Below are 18,548 nucleotides of genomic sequence, written 5' to 3' on the forward strand. Positions count from 1 at the left end.
GTGACTGCCTACCTATAGGTATTTGACAATAAAATCAGTTTCGAAGTTGTTCATTTTAATATAATTAACATTAGTTACTTGATTCATACCATGAACTATTTGGTGGTTCACAAAACCGTTTTTCTGTGTTCTCCTGCGTTGGTATTGGAAACGCGTTTTTGAAAAAGGTAGTGATAAAGTGGCGTCTACATCCACGATCTGAAATATATCTGTCTAAACACGATCTGACTATCTTCTTGTTGAGTGAAACAGCCAGTTCAGGATACTTACATCCATGTACTCTTTATTTACAGTCAACAAATGAGTATTAACGTGGATATGCGCGCTATAAGATCACGGTTTCGGCCCGTCTGCACCGCCCTCTGCTCCGCCACGTGTCTGAGCTCGAGCGGCGGCCACGTGCGGCGCCACGTGCACCCGTCCCCAGACACGGCGCGCCCGGACCCAGGTAGAAACACACGTGCATATGAGGTACGTACAGAGCTAGCTATCAGGGAGACAAGAGAGATTGAGAGGAGAGGAGAGGAGAGCCGATACGAGCGGCTGCAGAGCGCCGCCGGGACAGCAGGACTAGAACGCTCGAGACAACGTCGACCACAGCACCGACCGTGACAGAAGCGAGCAGGGCCGGGGAGCGGCCCGGGGCGGGTCGGGACCCGCCGGGACAGACAGGGAGCCGGAGGGCAGTTTGTGCGCACGCCGCCGGTCGGAGAGGACCTCAGGGACACAGGAGGGGCGCTATAGACCGCCCGCCGCGGAGACGGAGACTAGAGGACGAGGGAACGAGACTAGAGGACGCCGGCGGAGACTAGAGCAGCTGTGACTAGAGCCGGTGACCGGAGACGGGCCGGGCCGGACGATCCCAACCCCGGGACACATCGGGCGCTACGAACCGCCGTCCACACCGGCGACTATTGCGGTACCACACCCACTGGAGTGGCGCTCGCTCTTCCCCGCCACAGGGAAAACGGAGAGCACCGGGCGCCCTGCCAGGGACACCGAGTCCCCGCCGTCCCACTGGGCGCCCCGGCGCCCCTGACCGACCCGGTTCGGTCAGAGTGAGCTCTACCGGTGTCGCTACTGACACTCGCACACGTGCGCCGCACACAGGTGGGTGTCGGCCGCGCTCTGCCGCGCAGAGCGTCCCTCACCGATCGCGCTGCCACCGGGTCCTGAGCCCGCGCATCGAGGTTCATATGGCACATTGCTGGCAGTGGCACGCGCAGGGACGCCCTCGACACGATCCGACTCCTGCGCGCGATCCGGGGTGCCTCCGCGCTGTTTTGCACTCGTCACTCGCACGCACACACTCATAATCAGCCGCGCACTGTCTTGTATCCAGTCTTGCGGCGTGTCTGGTGCCAAGATGCACACCGTTTTTGCGATGCCTTCGTCGTAAAATTAAAATGGTTGCAGCAAACGGACATGCTTTCGTGCTGCACATATGTTGGGCGTATTTGCACCATTGGTGTAAATAAATGACCCTTACTTTTCTGATGGGCACACATATGTAGTAAGAACGCGAATATTCAACAGAACGCACTGCATAACACGTTTTCAAAATATACCTTCTTGACACAATGAAGACACATATTTTGACGCAACATCAAACGGCATGCTGGCGAATAATGACACTGAACGCCTAATTGTCAGCATGCTGATGGTGTGAGGCTGTTTGGTGACGTTACTTGGGTCGTAGATAGCAGGCTGGCTACCCCTGTCAAGCCTCGGGTTTTAACCTGCAGTCTTCACCGTAAGACGGCAGTGAGCTCAGCCTCTTGCGGAGGTGGCGCTACCTGGTGGAGGGAGCTCCGTTGGCAGCGCCACCTAGCCCTCGAGCGGCCGGCTCCGGCGACCGAGATCAGCATGGCCATTGGCCATACAGCTACCACGAGGACTGGCTATGCGACTTAGGACCTAACAAAGGTCAGATCACGAGTGGATGGTTACAAACTTACAAGTTACGTGATAAACAGAGATCAGATGAAGTGACAAACACATCAGATTGATGAAGCCAACAGAGGGACTCTCGACTTTGAGGCACTTCGCAGCTGCGATCCACGGCGAACCGTCCGTCCCTCGCTCTCTCACTCTCTCCGTCCATCCCCCACTCTGCCCGTCCCCTGGCACGCAGTCACGCGATGAACTATTGCACTTTTAGAAGAGGCTTTTGAGGAAGCCGCCGACGGCCTTGGAAGCGTTAGCCGCGTTGCCGGCGACGTTGCCGGCCACGTTGGCGGCGGCGGAGGCGGCCGTGCCGGCGGCGTCGGGCAGCAGGTTCGGCAGCTGGGGCTGCAACAGAGGACACCACGGTCAGATGGGCGGGTCTTTTCTCATGGAGTGGGAGGGTATACCTATCCATAATTCATTCAACGATGCTCATTGTCAAGCCAAGTTTGTTGACGATTGTTCTCTAAGTACGAGCTGCACTCTAGCACATTCCTAGAAACATGGACTTCACGTTTATGGATTATATCCCTAGTGGTGACCTGCAAGTAAGCTTCCAATAGCCCTGAAGTGACCCATCGGTAGCTGTCTGGCGCCTCTGACCTTGTTCTGCTGCTGCTGCGGCTGCTGGGTCTGCGGCGGCGGTCCCGGACTGGCGGTGACCGCCCCGGGGGTGGTGGCCCGAGACGGACCAGCGGAGGGAGGCGCGGTCAGCGGCGCACCGCGGGACCTCCTCAGCGCTCTGAGGATACAGACACGCGGACAGAGATCAGCTGTGGGCAGATTCACTGGTTCAACAGGCCGGACGCTTCAGTGAGTGACTAAGAGCCTAGCGCTACCCTGAACTTAAACCCCGCGCCCTACCGTTATCAGCTCCTGACAGATTTATTTCCCAAACATAATTTGACCATCAATTCATTATTGATCGGCATTATGAATCACCATTCCGGCCTCTCCCATATATTGAGTGCCCCCACTAGCTGTCCCGAGGACACCCGGCACACCGCTTTAGCTCGCCGCGGCCGCCCGGCCGGTCGTAACGACACAATCGAGCCCAAACGGCCGTTAAAACCGGGTCGTCCGGGCCGACCGGGCCGCCTGACCCATCATTGACCTTTGCGGAACCAATCCGCGGCGGGTACCGTCGGGAGCTGGGGGCTCCGCGCGTCGGCCGCCGTCTGGTGAAGCTGATCGGCGGAGAGTGATCGACCTGCAGCCCGCTCCGGGCTTATTTACTGACATATTTTACTCAACTAAATCACCCCCTTTTCTATCTTCAATTAAAATCGACCCACCCCACAAAATACATTCCTATTCGGCGGTGCCTATATTGTGCTAGCTTTCCTTTCATAAGCAGAAGTTCCAGCTGTTTGACTTTCAGCGCGTCGCGTTATCTCTTTAAATGCTTTCTAGGGAAACCCTTCCTCGGACAAATGAGTAATTATGCACGGGCTCATCTTACGATAGATTTTCATAAATTAAAAATAGCCCTGATTCAGGCGAGTGTTGGTGCCTCATAAATGAGCTAAACGGTTCAAATTGCCCTCATCAGAATAGAAAGCACCTCATTTGCTGCTGTAACAAACGCTCAGAACGGGCGAATGGCACAAACTCGCTGATGGTCTCAGTCCTAATGAGTCTCCCGTTTGGAAATATGCCCGCCTCCAGTGTCGGAAAGTCACGGAACTGGGCTGGTGTCGGGTTATTAGCACACTCCTAACGCCCCGATGCCTCGCCGGTGACAAATGTAGCTATTGATCACGCGGAACAAAGGCCATGTGCTGTGAGTCTGAAGATGAGGGTATGACTCTGCTCCGCCGTTCGATGCTAAACAACAAACATTATTACATCTGCATGCGTTTTGCAATTAAGTGGCCTTAAGTAACCTGCTCCTATTCTAATTTCATTCGCACTGTTCCGTGTTCTTTTTGACAATCCACCAACTCCGCTGCCTTCCAGGATTTCCAGAGAAGCATGTCTATCTTGTTGTGAATGCCGCTGGGAAATTAGATTCACAGCCCTCGGCGGCGTGCCTGCGGTACATTCCATCCCGCTCCGAAACGCTCCCGCCTGAGCACAACGCTCCCGACTCCGCTCTTACTCGGAATTAACTACTCGAGACAAAATCTCGGGGACACACAACTGCCCTCTCGTGCTCAACTATATCACACGTCCCCCAGAAACTCCAGTCTCAGTTTAGTTTGGTGTACCGTTTCAGGACCAACATACCTACTCGGTCGCCACGGGTCTTTTTTTGTGCCGGCCTGTCTCACAGCGTGGCCCTGATTATTTGGCAGCCTAGTACGTTTCTACCGGACCCGTCTAGCTACCCCATCACCCGGGTCCGTCCTGGGTATCCTCTGTTCACTCACTCCTGCAGCTCCTTGATGGTCTTGTCCTTGGCGAACTGCTCCTCCTGCGACATCTGCATCAGGTGCAGCAGGCGCTCCGACTCGGCCTGCGCCTTCTTGTTCTCCTCGCGCAGCTGCGCCAGCTCTGTCCGCAGCTGCGCCAGCTCTGCCGCTCCGCCGCCCTGCTCCGCCTGCGGGCAGACACGGCGGGTGGGGAGCCGTCACCAGCGGCAATCGTCTGAGTGGGGCCGCGTGGCGCTAACTGACAGCCGGTAAGTGATAACGTTTACCGAGCAACGAAACGGGGAATCATTCATCCACCGGAAAAGGCAGAGCCAACAGACTTGTTGTCGTTTTCCGGGAAATTTACATGACAATGATTGAATTGGATATTGATTATTTATGTTGTGAGAGTTCCTTAGTAAACTCTCTATAAGGTGTCATACTTCACCGTCACCATACACAAACAAGTTTCGATATTATCCAGACCCGCCGCACTGTCACCTTATGGGACAAATAAATCAATATGACGCCGGCTGGTGCTCCGGGGGCCGCCGCCGGAGAGGGTCGCCAGGGACGGAGCACACTGGCCATTGTGTGTGACCAGCAGCGTCTCACACACAGCGACAGAGATCGATGCCGCTGACACTGTCTGGGACGGTGCCGAGAGCGGCGGCCGGACCGCGCCGGGCTGCCGCCTCTCACGGAGAGCTGACGCCTCTCTCACGGTAGGCCCGCGTCTCTCACGACGGGATGGCGCCTCTTGCACGGAGAGCTGACGCCTCTCTCTAAAGAGAGTTAGCACCCAAGAGGGGAGGGGACCAGCTTTCATCGCGGGACTGCTGACACCTATATCTGTATCATGTATGTGCCGGAAAATGTCCAAAGACATTGCTCGTCTGGACCAATCCAAATACACTGAACAATAGCTATAATGAGGCCGTGCCACCGCGTCAACGTCGCCAGCAATGTAGAATATCCAAGACAGTTAGGATAAATGATAACAATAACACGTCAAATGTATATTTAAACACACAAAGCTTTCGGTATGAAAATACCTTGATCGTCCTCATTTCTGTTTAACACAGTTATCAAGGTATTTTCATACCAAAAGCTTTGTGTGTCTAAATATACATTTGACGTGTTATTGTTATCATTTGTCGCCAGCAATACCGAACTTTTTGACGCAAGTGCGTGGGGCCGGCCTCGGTCTCTCTCATCCCCCTCCCTATTTCGAACTTCTCCCGGGGCGAGTGAAGTGTCCCCTAGCTCAGTGGGCGGCGTCCACAACTCCCCATGGTCTCAGTTGCGGCGGTTCGGCCTCGGCGGCTCGCCCGCCTCCCCCGCGGCCGGTCGGAAGCGCCGGGCCCAGTCGCCACTTTACGAGCGCCGCTGTAATTCCGCGAGTGGCTGATCGCGAATTAAATGGACCGGATGCGGACAATCGGTCCGCGCCGATGGACGTTAGCCAGAAAGGCAACACATGGTACGCCGAATCGTTCGGTAAAGTTACCAAACTGCCGCCACCGCCTGTTGTGAGATGTTTGGACGATTAGTTCAGCCGTATTAACATCGACGCCGTTTGGGAGCGATATCTGCTCTATATTTGAACCACTCTGGATGTCCGTTTCCCAATGAAGTTCTGCTGATTTTCAGATAAAGGGCAGTCAGGCAGCAGTGGCAAATTGTATGTGCCGTACCTATTTATCTCTAATCCGCGACTTTTTTGTTACTGCTTGAAGTTTGTTTAATCAATATCATTTTATGGATAGAGCTGTTCATAGATAACATAAACCTTCGTAAAGGTAGTTCATGTTATCTAAAAGCTTTTCTATGGATAGAGAGTCAAAAAGGATGGTTAAAATTTGTTTTCTTTCTCTGACAGCCCACGTCTTCCTTTTTTCTTGCGTCACCGCCGCCCCGTGTAGAAACGGCGTGGCGCGGCTGGCGTATTCGAAGGTAGACTGTACCGCAACACAGCTGTGTATGCGGGACAGTATTCCTAACAGGCACGCTGCAGTCCCGGCACGATACGACCAATAATGTATATGTAAGTTGGCGAATTGGAACGAGCTTAAAGGCTTGTAAAAGGTGTAGCTATGGGGGTTAACTTGTCTAGCTCGTCTGTTTACAAAATGATAGAAGTTTTGATTGATTACTTAGGCAGAAAACTACTTTACGAAATCTTGCTTGGCTCCGCTGCCAGCCCCGACTTAATTACCCGCTCTTGCCGGACTATCCCCCTTACCTTGGCTGCCAACTCCGACTCGAGCTGTTTGACGCGAGCCTGCAGCTGCGCCAGCTGCTTGTCCCGCTCCTCCAGCTGCCGCGTGCGCTCCTCGAGCAGCTGCTGTTGCTGCTGCAGCTGCTGCTGGGCCTGCTGCAGCTGCTGTTGTTGCTGCTGCAGCTGCTGTTGTTGCTGCTGTAACTGCTGCTGATGTTGTGCGCTGGAATCCTCCTCACTGCTACTGCCCGAGTTGGCCGCTTTTTGCTGTGCCTTCTGTAGATCCAGCTGTGGGAACGCGTAAATCATGTGATTAGAAATTGCATAATAGCTAACTACGAATAAGCTTTCAAAGTTTTGAATGATCATTCGAATGACCGTTAACCGAAATGTAAACGTGATTACAGTTTCTTGTGGTTGTGCATTTGAAGAACAAAAATAGGCATAACAAAATTACTTATTCTCTCTGTGTCGTGACCCTTCAGTTCATTAACGTGTGAAAGATAGCTGCAATCATATAATTCGAATGATAAATTCTTTGATTGCTCTTAAAGATGCAAACTAGCAAAACGATTGCTTTTAACCCTATTAGTGGCAGGGGGGGGTTGTTTTCATCCACCCCTCAGGTTTTTCGGGAATATCTCCGAAACCGCTGAAGCTACGATGCTGAAATTTTCTGACTTTTCCTAAAACTAAATTGGGCACATTCCCTGAAAATTTCAAGTTCATAACTTTACCAAGGGCGGCTCCAGAGCACTGGGAATTGGGGGGTCCTATTCGTGAAGCGAGTCATTTGGGCGATGATCACGATGCTGATGTATTATAACTGTATGCACCAGTTTTATCATGTGATAACATATACAAAGTTATTGTGCATCCTCTTTTGACACGTTTTTGCTATAATAGGCGGATCCAGGCGTCCAAAAAGGGGGGTTATGTTTTACCTCCCAACATAGGTGCCCTGACACCGCCTATGCATGACCAATACAATTGTAGTCGTTCTCTCATAAGAAAATTGTAACATAACAAGACCATTACCACCCTTTTTAGAAACAGTACCAACAAAAACCTTATTTGCTATACTTTTTGTGTACCCCCAATCTCAATGATCTGTATCCGCCTATGATTTTTGAAAATGCATATTTTTAGGATCCATGTGAATTCCTGGTTCATTCTTTATCGATCGGCAAAAGTTGCGTTAAGATTGGTTCAGAAACCTGGCCGTGATAAGCAGTCTAAAATGTATCTGCAATTTGCCCGTTTTTACCCCCCTCAACCCCCCTTTTGACATTTTCTTAATTTTTTTTTTTTAGAAATGTAGATCACGTTCAGCGAAGTCGAATGCCGTTTGAATTTTGAAAATCGGCCCGTTAGATCTCGAGATATCAAGGGGGGGTCGTAAACAGCCCCCCCCTGCCACTAATAGGGGTAGCCAGGAGCCTGCCACTAATAGGGTTAAAGCTTCCTAGAACCGCCAGTACCAAGGACATCATTCTCACCTGGGTGCGTTGGAGCTCCTGAACCAGTATCTCTAACTGGGACTGAAGCCGCTCTCGCTCCACTCGGGAGTTCTGCATGTCATTTTTGGAGCGTTCCAGCTCCTTCCGGAGCTTCTGGACCTCAGTGGAGTCGCTGGTCTTCTGCTGCAGCAGCTGGTGGGCCGACGCCAGCTGCTGCTGCTGCTCCTGGATGGTGCCCTGCTGCTGCTCCAGCCGCTGCTGCTGCTCCTGCAGCTGCTGCTTCTGCTGCTGCACCTGCTGCTGCAGCACGGCCGCGCCCTGCCGCGTCTCCGTCCGGGCCGCCTCCAGCTGCTGTTTGAGCTGCGCCAGCTGCGACTGCGTCTCCTGGAGCGTCTGCTCGGCGCGGTCGGCGCGGCCACGCTCCGCCTCCAAGCTAGCGCGCAGCTGCTGCAGCTGCTCCGAGTCCGAGCGGCTGCTGTTACTCTGAGCCTCGCGCAGCTCCGCCTCCGCCCTCTTCAGACGCGCCACCTCCGCCTCGTGAGCGCGCTGCAGCGACTCCATCTCCTGCTGCTTCTGGGCCAGCTGCTGCGTGAGCTGCTGCAGCTGCGCCTCGCGCTCCTTGAGCTGCTGCGCCGCCTGCGCCTGCTGGCCGCCGGCAGCCTGCTGCGCCGACTCCAGGCTGCGCTGGGTGGACTGCAGCTCCTGCTGGAAGGTGGTCAGCATGGCCGACGACTTTTCCAGCTGCGTCACCAGCTGGTCGCGCTCGGCGGTGATCTGGGACAGCTCGTGTTCCAGAGCAGAGATGCGCTGCATGCGCTCGGCAGTCAACTTATCCTTCTCCCCACCGGCCGCAAGCAAACGCTCCTCCGACTGACGGGCCTTCTCCCTGATCTGCTGTTTCTGAATCTCAGCCTCTTTGGCCAGCTCCTCTGCCTTTTTCCGCCTTTCCTCGATTTGTCTCATTTCTTCTTCAATCTTCCTTTTGTGTTCTTCTGTTAGCCGTTTTTCTTCTTCTACCTTTCGCTTTTCTTCATCCGATAAGCGTTTTTGCTCCTCGGCTTTGTGCTTTTGCTCCTCCGCCTGTGTCTTTTCTTCTTCTGCTTTTCTTCTTCCCTCTTCAGCCTTGCGCTTCTCTTCCTCCACAGCCCTCTTCTGCTCCTCTACAGCGCGCTTCTGCTCCTCAGAAGCCCTGAGAGCAGCTTGCGACTTTTCTAGTTCGTTCTGTAGCTTGGTCAGCTGGTCCTGGAAGCCCTTGACTTGTATCCTGGTCTGCTCGTCATTGCTGTTGGCCTTGTTGGCCGCCTGCTGCAGGTTCTGGCGCTCCTGCTCCGCGGTGCGCAGCTCGCCCTCGGTACGCTCCAGCTTGGAGTGCAGCGACTCGATCTCCATGGCCATCTTCTCGAACTCGGCCTTGGCGGCCTCGTTGCTGTCTTTGTACTTGGTCAGCCGCTGCTGGGTGTGCTCCAGCTCACGGCTCAGGCGCTGCGTCTCCGCGTCGCTCGTCTGTTTCTCGTCGCTGACGCGCTGCAGCTCGGCCTGCGAGCGCTCCAGTTTGGCCCGCACGCGGTCCATCTCCGCATTTATCTTCTCCATGTCGTCTCGGCTGTCGTTCTGCGCCGTCGAGTGGCGGTCAAGCTCACCCTGCGCCTGTTGCAGGTCGCTCTTCAGCCGCTTCTTCTCTGACTCGAGTTGTTCCACCTTCTGACCGAGTCGCGTCGCCTCGCTCTGCGCCTTTTCGTAACGGGAACGGATGCGTTCCAACTCGAATTTCAGCCTCTCAACCTCGCCCTGGTTTTGTTCTTTCTCAGAAGCAAAGCGGGTCATGTTGTTCTCGTGCTTCTCCAGCTCTTTCTGCAGCCGCTGCACCTCCTCCTGCTGTTTCTCGGCCTGGATGCGCTGTTTGCGAACCTCCATCTGGGAGACGTCGTACTTTTCCCGCACGCGGTCGAGCTCGTTCTGCAGCACCTCCAGCTGTATGTCGGAGCGGCTGTCCTCGCTGAGCGCGCGACCCTTCTGAGACTCCAGACGGTCGAGCTCGATTCGCAGCTTAGCTGCCTCTTGTTCGAAACGATCGCGCATCAGGTGCTCCGTCTCCAGATCCATTTGCGTTTTGTCCAGCTTCTCCTTGACACGATCGATTTCCAGTTTGAGACGCTCCTGCTCTTCCTTGCTGCGCTCCTGGCTGTCCTGGTACTTTCCGAGGCGCGCCAAATAGCGCTCCATCTCCGACTGGCACGTCTCGGCCTCCGCCTGCGCCTTGTCGCGCTCCGCCTGGATCTTCCTCAGCTCGGCGTGACTCCGCTCCGCCTTCTCGTACGCCTTCTCAACCTCCACCTGGAGACGCGCCACCTCCTCGTTACTGCGATCCTGAGCTGCCTGTAGTTTCTGATACTGGGCCTTGGACCGCTCAACATCAAACACGAGCTTATCCACGTCCTCTTTGAGCTGTTCTCGCTCGTTGGACAGCCTCTTGTTCTCCATCTGTGACTTGTCGTACTTTTCGCGGACGCGCTCCAGCTCCAGGTTGAGCCGTTCCAGCTCCTCGCGGGACCTCTCCTCGCTATCCTTCATCCTCATGAACTGGACGGCACTGCGGTCGTAGAGCTCCTGCAGCTTCTCGAGCTCGTCCTGCGCGCGGCGCTGCTCCTCGCGCGTCTTGCCTAGCAGCAGGTGCGACTTCTCGCCCTCGGACTGCAGCCGGTCCTGCTCGTCCTGGGCCGTCTGCAGCCGGGTCTGGAGCCGCTGCACCTCGCCCTGCGACCTGGCGAACACAGGGGCGCGGATCAGAACGTCGTGGTGGATGCAGTAAGGGAAATATGTATTGTAGCACGAGTCTGATGAGCAGAACTGAGGGAACGGAAGAAAGGCTGTCATTTATATACACACACGATTTATAAATCCCCCTTGCACATAATGACACGAATAAACGCAAATGAAGCCATCAAAACAAAGCACACAACACAAATGGAATGCTTGATAATTATACAGCCGCATGTTTCGCATCGTGATTGCACGATGTGTCCAGCTTCTGTGAAATTTATCGCTACATCGCCGGAAATGTTCGTTATTTATGGCTACATTGTGGAAGGATTCCTGTGGTGTTGGCTGTTGCATAGACGTCTGCATTAACATGTGCCGCCGAATCGCCGTGACATTTCGTTTGTTCTAGTTCGACTACGTTTCGTCGTGAAATTTTCATACGACCAAATAACGTATGCATCTAAACAGAAAATGTGGCTTTTTAAACAATTTCCTGATCAGAACAGGATCCCACTCGTGGCTAATGAATATTCGATCTATCTGTTGTGTAAATGCCATTGTAGCCGATTAATGTTTCCACCCTTGTTTGTTGTAATCGCAATTTCCAAAACGTTTGTTCCAGTAGGTCATGGGGTAGATTTAGACACGAGGTTAGAGTGAAAAGTTGGAAAAGCACGCGAGCCTAATAATGTTGTGACCTTTCATCTAGCACGCGTCGGGTCAACCGCCAGCGAAAATAAAGTGCTACTCAAGCACACCGTGAACCATTCCTAAACTACGAGCGTTGAGCGTCGCACGAGCCTATGGTCAACCGAATATTTTTTTTTCCGGCCGTACCCTAGACAACTGTGCTTGACTTTGTCTGCCCCACATTCGTCTGCAAACAGAAGTCGTCTGGGCCACCCGACTGACCATTTTATCTCAGTCGATTTGACTCATTTTACTGCCGACTCCGACTCGTTTAGTTCGGTTAGCTCACACAACCAGCCGCGTTTGCTGACCCATTCGTTCGAGTTCGGCTCGACGGCCTTAGTCGGCGCTGTATCTGAGAACGAGACTGTCATCGGGTGGCGCTGCAGTCTGTGGCAAAGTTACCGCCCCGGAACGCCGCGCCGACGGCGTCAGTCCCGCCGACAATAGCGACGCACCGCGGTCAACACGGCCCGGGGATGGGGGGGGGGGGGAGGGCGCGTCGGCCGCCTCCCCGGGTATCTGACTGCGAGGGAGGGGCGGGGGGGAGGGTGTCGTTATCACAGCGCGGTGTCGTTATCGAGCTGGCTGATTGGACGCGGCGGTCACTCGGTGACGGCGGAGGGGGAGCGGGGCTGCATGATGACCAGTGGTGTAGCCGGTACTGCTATAGTTGTCACTGGTGGGACGGTCGCACTAGCATTTAAAATTGACAGTTAACACCAAAACAGACACATGCAAAAGCGAGAGCAATAGCGCCTTCCAACTTGCAAAATAAGCGCATATTGGTGTGATGTGCAAAACAGTGAGCTGTGCCGGGTGAAAACTGACAACTCAAGAAATTACATTTAACCTAATATAAATCTCTTACATAGTCATCGATCACTCACTCATCTAATCTCTTACTTATTCACTCACTCACTCACTCACTCACTCACTCACTCACTCACTCACTCACTCACTCACTCACACTAATCTCTCCCTCTCTCTCTCTCTCTCTCTTTCTCTCTCTCTCTCTCTCTCTCTCTCTCTCTCTCTCTCTCTCTCTCTCTCTCTCTCTCTCTCTCTCTCCACACGAACAGACATTGATCGCAGGAGGCGTGCCGACCAGGCTAACACACAAACGTTCAGACACGAACCGGCTTTGGGTCACTCTGCAGCGTGCAAAAGGGCCGTGTTCAGCCAGTACCCAGCGTCTTGACATGCCCCTCACTAGGTTGCTTTCACTACAAATGACCACAAAAATCTAACGTGCCGGGGTTTAAACTATAGGGTGGAGGGTGGAGTATAATGCATATTGCTAACTATCGGTAAAAAGAAGTTGCATTTTTTGCAAGAAGTACGTAATTGATATGCAAATTAATAGGCAATAAAGAAAGCAATTTTCAATCGTGCTTTGAAAAAGAAGTTTAAAAGATAGGTAGATTTGTGGACTAAATAAATGCATAATGATAACACAGACAATCTTTACACTTTCAAATCAAAGGGGGAAACGGTTCAGCATATTTACAATCCGTAAAACTAGTACTCAAACTTGAGCTAATTTCAAGGGATGCGATTTACAAAAGTTAATGAATCGAAAGCAAGAAAGTAAGAAGGAGGTTTCGGACAGTGTAAAGCTTTGAATTAAACTCTGCAGTCCTATAGCTGATGCTATTATGACAACATTCTAGTGAACTAATATTCGAAGTAAACCATTGAATCGGGTGCATTTCCAAATTTTTGTTCAATTAATGCAAGGGTTCTAGTTAATTGCAATGTTGGAGGATAGTGCTCCATCTGCTTCCACCGAGCCCAGCGGCCGGCGGGAGCACACCGGTCTCTCCACCTCTGCCGCCGTCTCACCGGTCGTATTTCTCCAGCAGTCGCTCGTTCTCGCGGTGCGCCGTCTCCTTTTCCTCCTGCAGCCGCGAGATGAGCAGCTGGTTCTTCTCCAGTTTCTCCCGCAGGTGCTCCAGCTCGGAGCTCCTGTCCTCCTTCTCAATCTGCGGCGGGGGGGGGGGGGGGAGGAGGCCGTCAGACTGCCACTAAGGACAGTCGGCTTACCTCCGCGGGTCACGGGCACAGTCGCAGTAATTCACCGCGGCACCGGCTCAGTGACATTATCGGACAGAAACGGCCTCGTGAGTCGGCCCACCCGGCAGTGGTTCGTAGAACGTGGCGGTGTTTCCGGCGAGCGGCGGCCTCCCGGTGAATAAATGTGTCAGATAAGACCGCGCCTGGAGCGGCGGACGCCCCTTCCCTCACCAGGTGTCTGTCGGACCGGCGCGACAGTGCATCGGACTGGTCGGGGCGCTGGGATTTTTAGACGGAGAGTGTATATCTGGTGTAAAGTTAGCATCTTATGTTGCCTAATAGCTTTCTCGTGAACCTGAATATGTTAAGCTGGATAATTCCTAAAAGATTTGTAAGAAGTACCTAATTGAAGACTGAAGGATATGCTAGTTGTTGTTCCTATTCACTTGTGATTGACCTCTCTGTGAAATGTATACCTGTCCGTGGCTTACCTGCAGTTTCTGTATGAGCGCGGAGTTTTTGTCGAGTTTCTCGCGGAGCAGGTCCATCTCGGTCTGCACGGTGTCCCGGTCCCTCAGCGCCTTGGCCTGCTGGCTCTGCAGCAGCTCGACCCGCTCCGACTGTTTCAGCAGGTCCATCTCCACCGCCTCCTTCTCCTTCAGCACGCGCGCCAGCTGACCCTGATGGGCACGGGCGGCAGGCAGGGGTTAGAGAGGTGGGGAGTTACACACCGTATCCGCAGCTCCCGGCCAGCTTGCCCTGTGGGGCGGGCAGCAGGCGGTGGCCAGAACAGGGGGTGAGGGTCTGCCGTATCCGGCAGTATGCGGCCAGCTGACCCTGAGATACCGACAGCATACATAGTCCACACAAAGTCTACAAAGTACATACTTGTCCTAAAAAACTACAGTTCTCCGTCCTTAAACCGTTCACTTGTCTCTATTATGTACACGCTCGAGTTATTTCATTTTATGCGCGGCTGATGGCGGCATTCATGCCAGTGCATGGCTTCCGTAAATCTGGCTAGATTAGGCGGGCGTTAACAAGTGATGGATTATGATCATTTACAGACCCCACAGGTAATGCACGCCGTAATCCTCGGCAATAAACTGTGGCACTTTTGCACGGGGCAGCGCGGCGTGAGCTCCACGGCCTATACTGCGAGTGGTGTGTGGTTCGGACATTATTGAGGCATTTTCAGCTTATACACTCTCAGAGTAATATACACTTTCTCCGCCCGTTAAACGCAGCAGCAGCGGGCGGCGGGCGGCGAACGGCGGGCGTTGGGCGGCGGGCCGGGCGGCCAGTTAACGCTGCTGACCCTCCACTGGGTCGATGCAGCGCCCCGGCCGCCCCCGCCCCCGCCGCCGCCGCCGCCCCCGCCCCGGCCGGCGGCGGTCGGCAGCCGATAGAGGCCTGTAGAGACGCTCGCTGCCGCTGCCGCCGAACCGAGCGGCCTGCAGGGCTCGGCAGGCCCGGCGGCGACGGGCCGGGAAACAAACGGCCCGAACGGCAGAGGAGGAGACGGTCGGTAGACGAGAGCGGTAGTAAAACCAGCAGGGGTGGCGACTGGCTGAGCTGCAGGAAATGGAGAGCAAGCTAAGGTGTTAGGATTTTTGCTAAGTGTGGCAGAATTTTCTTTAGTTAGTGATAACAGGGTACGCAGATAAAGCATAAATAGACATTCGCATTGCTATTTCTGATCATACAAGTAGGCGCGAAAACCGATTAAGCAGAACTTTATTGGCGTTCTGGGACGTGTGGAAACCAATTAACGTCAAAGGAGCGAAAATGAGATAGGTGACTGATTGCTGGAACGGATGGCAAGGTGGAGGCGGGACTTCGGGGCGCATTTTCACTATCACAGCCTGCAGCGCGGGTCTGTGGCCGGGGATTTCAGCACATTTGATGTATCGCAGCACATTGGATGGGGTTTTATTTCATAAATTGTCAGAGCGTGATTTAATGGGGCGCAAGTGTGAAAAGCGTGGCTATCACACCAAGAACCGAAGGTAGGTATTCGTTGGATCGTTATTTATCGCTTATTTTATGAAATAATTGAGGCTAGAAATCATACGACATAGCACTAGTTCACATCGAACAGTTCTAGTTCCAATGGAACTAGAACGTTGATTGACTGATTGAATAATAATGAGCTTGAACTAAGTCATTTCAGAAGCTCAGTTAGCTTGTGTTGTTTGTGCATAGCTTGATGTGTCTTTTGTACCGTTCACACGGTAAATTAATTTTCAGCCACAAGTGACCTTTAGTGTTTGAAGTTTAAAGGCCACCTGTCAACGTGTAAGTAGGTGAGCTGTTGAAGTCTAATGTACAACTTCGTCCTCATGAAGTGAGCCTGGTAATGCAGTTCTGCGAACTCCGTCTAGACAGGCTGAGAATCCAGCGCTCATGTCCGTTCTTTGTCCGATATATGACCACCGTTAAATTTACAGCGGTTTCTTCCGTTAAACTTCCAGCAGTTTCTTCGCTGAGTGTGTGGCGCCTACACCTGAAGGTCGCCGCAGAGAGCACGGCCGAGGGACACTAACTATTCCCGGAGTTACGAGCCTCGCTCTTAGGAATTTCATTAGTTAACGTGGCTCAACAGGCGTTACCGCATAGTTCGGTTTAAATGGTCCAGTTGTGACGTTCGCTGATCAATCGGCTGATACTTGTCATGGATTTAGATTACAGGTTGAATCAGAAGTCAGAGCTGAGCCAACGGTAGCTGCTACGCGTCGAGGAGAAACATGTTAATCAATACCACCAAAGTATTCATATATACAGGCTTCAGAACATACAGTTTATACATTGTATCAACGCTCTCAACAGCCTTTCAGTTGACGCGAGCGATATCCAGTGTGCTTCCTCGTCTCTGCCCTCCCCAAGTGCATCCCCGCTAACACATGCAGATGAGATGCTGATACTGAGTACGTATACAGTGTACCCGACTGCTCCTATACGGCTCACGGATGTAACACGGGGGCCTGCACCCCATACCACGAAAATAATTCGGACCAGCGGTGGGCAGGTCTGCCGCGGCGGCCAAACTATTGGAGCCGGATCTGAACTCGATAGGCTGGACGTCAAAGAATTCCCAGATTCATGTCGGTGGGACGTCAGCCGCAGTCCAAAGTCCAACGAATGGCCCCCGACAGTTGAAAACGGCTCAGCCTTTTGTGACACGCCGCGCCAGGCCGCGCCGACAGCCTCATGGGGGGAGTTATTTAACGAGTGCAGTGCAGCTGACAGAGACTTAATGTAGGCGGTGGGGTCTGTTATTCAAAATGCATGTCTGGCTTTCAGTCGGCGGGCACGTGCCATCGTCCCGCCGCCACCTCGTTGGGACTGAGCCGAGCTCTCCTCACTGACCTGGGCCTTGTCGTACTTGTCCTTGAGCTTGCTGAGCTCGCTCTCGACGGCCTCCTTGTCGCGCTGCATGCGGGTCGACTGTCCGAGCGTCTTGTCCACCTGCGCCTGCAGCAGGTCCATGTCGCAGATCGCCTGCTCGCGCTCCGCCTGGAGCTGAGGGGAATGTCGGGAGTCACAACCACGAAAACAACAGCGAACGTAAAGAACTGGAGGATACAGAGAAATGTTGCTACAAAAATGGTTGTATATGTTTTACGCTCCAATATGTTTCTTGTATGTCAGAAATACCCAATCTTATAGAGGCCAATAGACATAGGTTATGTCCTGCTTACTCGCATATTTTTTGTAACGATTCCTCCCCTTGTTTAGATAATAGCAGGGAGTATGTCTGATTGAGCAGTGTTACGAGCGAAAGCGTACCAATACACACGCTACACATCTTTGAAAAGCCTACCGCACCGTCTCACCGAGACAAGGCGCTGACCACCTACCCTGCGCAGCTCGCCGGTGGTCCTGTCGAGCTTCTCCTGCAGCTGGTCCAGCTCCATCTGCGCCTTGTCCAGCTCGTTCTGCGTCTTCTCCTGGGTGATCTGGGTGCGGCCGAGCGTCTGCTGCGACCGCTCCAGCTCCTCCTTCAGCTTGTCGGCCTCGCTCTGCGAGCGGTCCTTGTCGGTCATGATGCGCGCCAGGATCATCTGCGAGCGGTCGTACTCCTCCTGGAGGCAGTCCTTCTCGCTCTGGGCGTTCTCCAGGCGCGTCTTCAGCCGGTAGATCTCACCGGAGGACTTTTCCACCTTCTCCTGCAGCTGCTCGACCTCCACCTGCACGCGGTCGTTGTCGTTCTGGTACATGCGCAGCTCGGTCTGGGCGCGCCGCAGCTCGGCCTGCGACTTCTCCAGCCGCTCCTGGAGGCGCTCGATCTCCAGCGAGGCGGCCAGGCTGCCGCTCATGTGCCGCTCGCGCTGCGGGTTGTACACCGGGGTCGTGGATCGCTCCCAGTCGCGTGAATCCCGCGAGTCGCGCGGATCCCGCGGATCGCGTGGGTCTCGGGGATCTCGCGGATCACGCGGATCTCTGGGATCGCGGTCCAACCGATCTCGGTCCCGCTCCCGGTCGCGGTCGCGGTCCCTCTCCCTCTCCCGCTCTCTGTCCCTCTCGGTCCGCTCTCGCTCCCGCTCGAGGTCGAACCGCAGCCGGTCGTTCTCCGCCCTCAGGCGGTCCGTCTCCAGCTCCAGCTTGGTCAGCTTCTGTTTGCTCGACTCGACCTCATGCGAGCGGCTGCCGACGTCGCCCTGAACCTTGTCCAGCTCCGCCTTGGCCTTGCCCAGCTCCTGCTGGGACGTCTCCAGCTTGGCCTCTAGTTTGGCCTTTTCGGTCTGGGCGCGCTCCAGCCGCACCTGCAGCTTCTCCAGCTCGGTCTCCAGCGCGTGCAGCTTCAGCTTGTACTCGGCCAGCTCTCGCTCGTGCAGCTCGCGCTCCTGGGCGCGGTCCTGCTCGGCGCGGTCTCGCTGTTCGCGCAGCTGGGTGATCTGCTTGTCGCGGTCGCTGATGGCCTCCTCGAGGGAACTGAGCGCGCCCTCCGAACTGGTGTGGTGCGCCTGGACGGCGGTTAATCGGGAGCGGGCCATGTCCACCTGGTTATCCTTCTCCTTCAGCAGCTCCTCCAGGTTCTCCACCTGAGGGGAGAGAGGGAAAGAGAGGGTGAGAGAGAGAGAGAGAGGGTGAGAGAAA

General features: G+C 54.1%; 1 protein-coding gene across 1 annotated transcript in view; it reads right to left on the bottom strand.

Moving 5' to 3' along the window:
* Positions 1 to 256: 256 nt before the first annotated feature.
* Positions 257 to 18,548, bottom strand: part of LOC122384465 (trichohyalin-like) — a 32,091-nt gene continuing 13,799 nt past the window's right edge. The window contains exons 7-15 of the mRNA XM_043371869.1: positions 17,309 to 18,493; positions 16,818 to 16,970; positions 13,940 to 14,128; positions 13,278 to 13,417; positions 8,022 to 10,743; positions 6,547 to 6,810; positions 4,320 to 4,489; positions 2,551 to 2,689; positions 257 to 2,292 (exon numbers count right to left, since the gene is read on the bottom strand). Coding sequence (XP_043227804.1) covers positions 2,158 to 2,292; positions 2,551 to 2,689; positions 4,320 to 4,489; positions 6,547 to 6,810; positions 8,022 to 10,743; positions 13,278 to 13,417; positions 13,940 to 14,128; positions 16,818 to 16,970; positions 17,309 to 18,493 — 5,097 coding nt within the window. The 3' untranslated portion in view covers positions 257 to 2,157. The remainder of the gene's footprint in view (positions 2,293 to 2,550; positions 2,690 to 4,319; positions 4,490 to 6,546; positions 6,811 to 8,021; positions 10,744 to 13,277; positions 13,418 to 13,939; positions 14,129 to 16,817; positions 16,971 to 17,308; positions 18,494 to 18,548) is intronic.

The sequence above is a fragment of the Amphibalanus amphitrite genome, unplaced genomic scaffold (genome assembly GCF_019059575.1).
Source record: "Amphibalanus amphitrite isolate SeventyFive unplaced genomic scaffold, NRLGWU_Aamphi_draft 000191F_arrow, whole genome shotgun sequence".
NCBI classification, from domain to species: domain Eukaryota; kingdom Metazoa; phylum Arthropoda; class Thecostraca; order Balanomorpha; family Balanidae; genus Amphibalanus; species Amphibalanus amphitrite.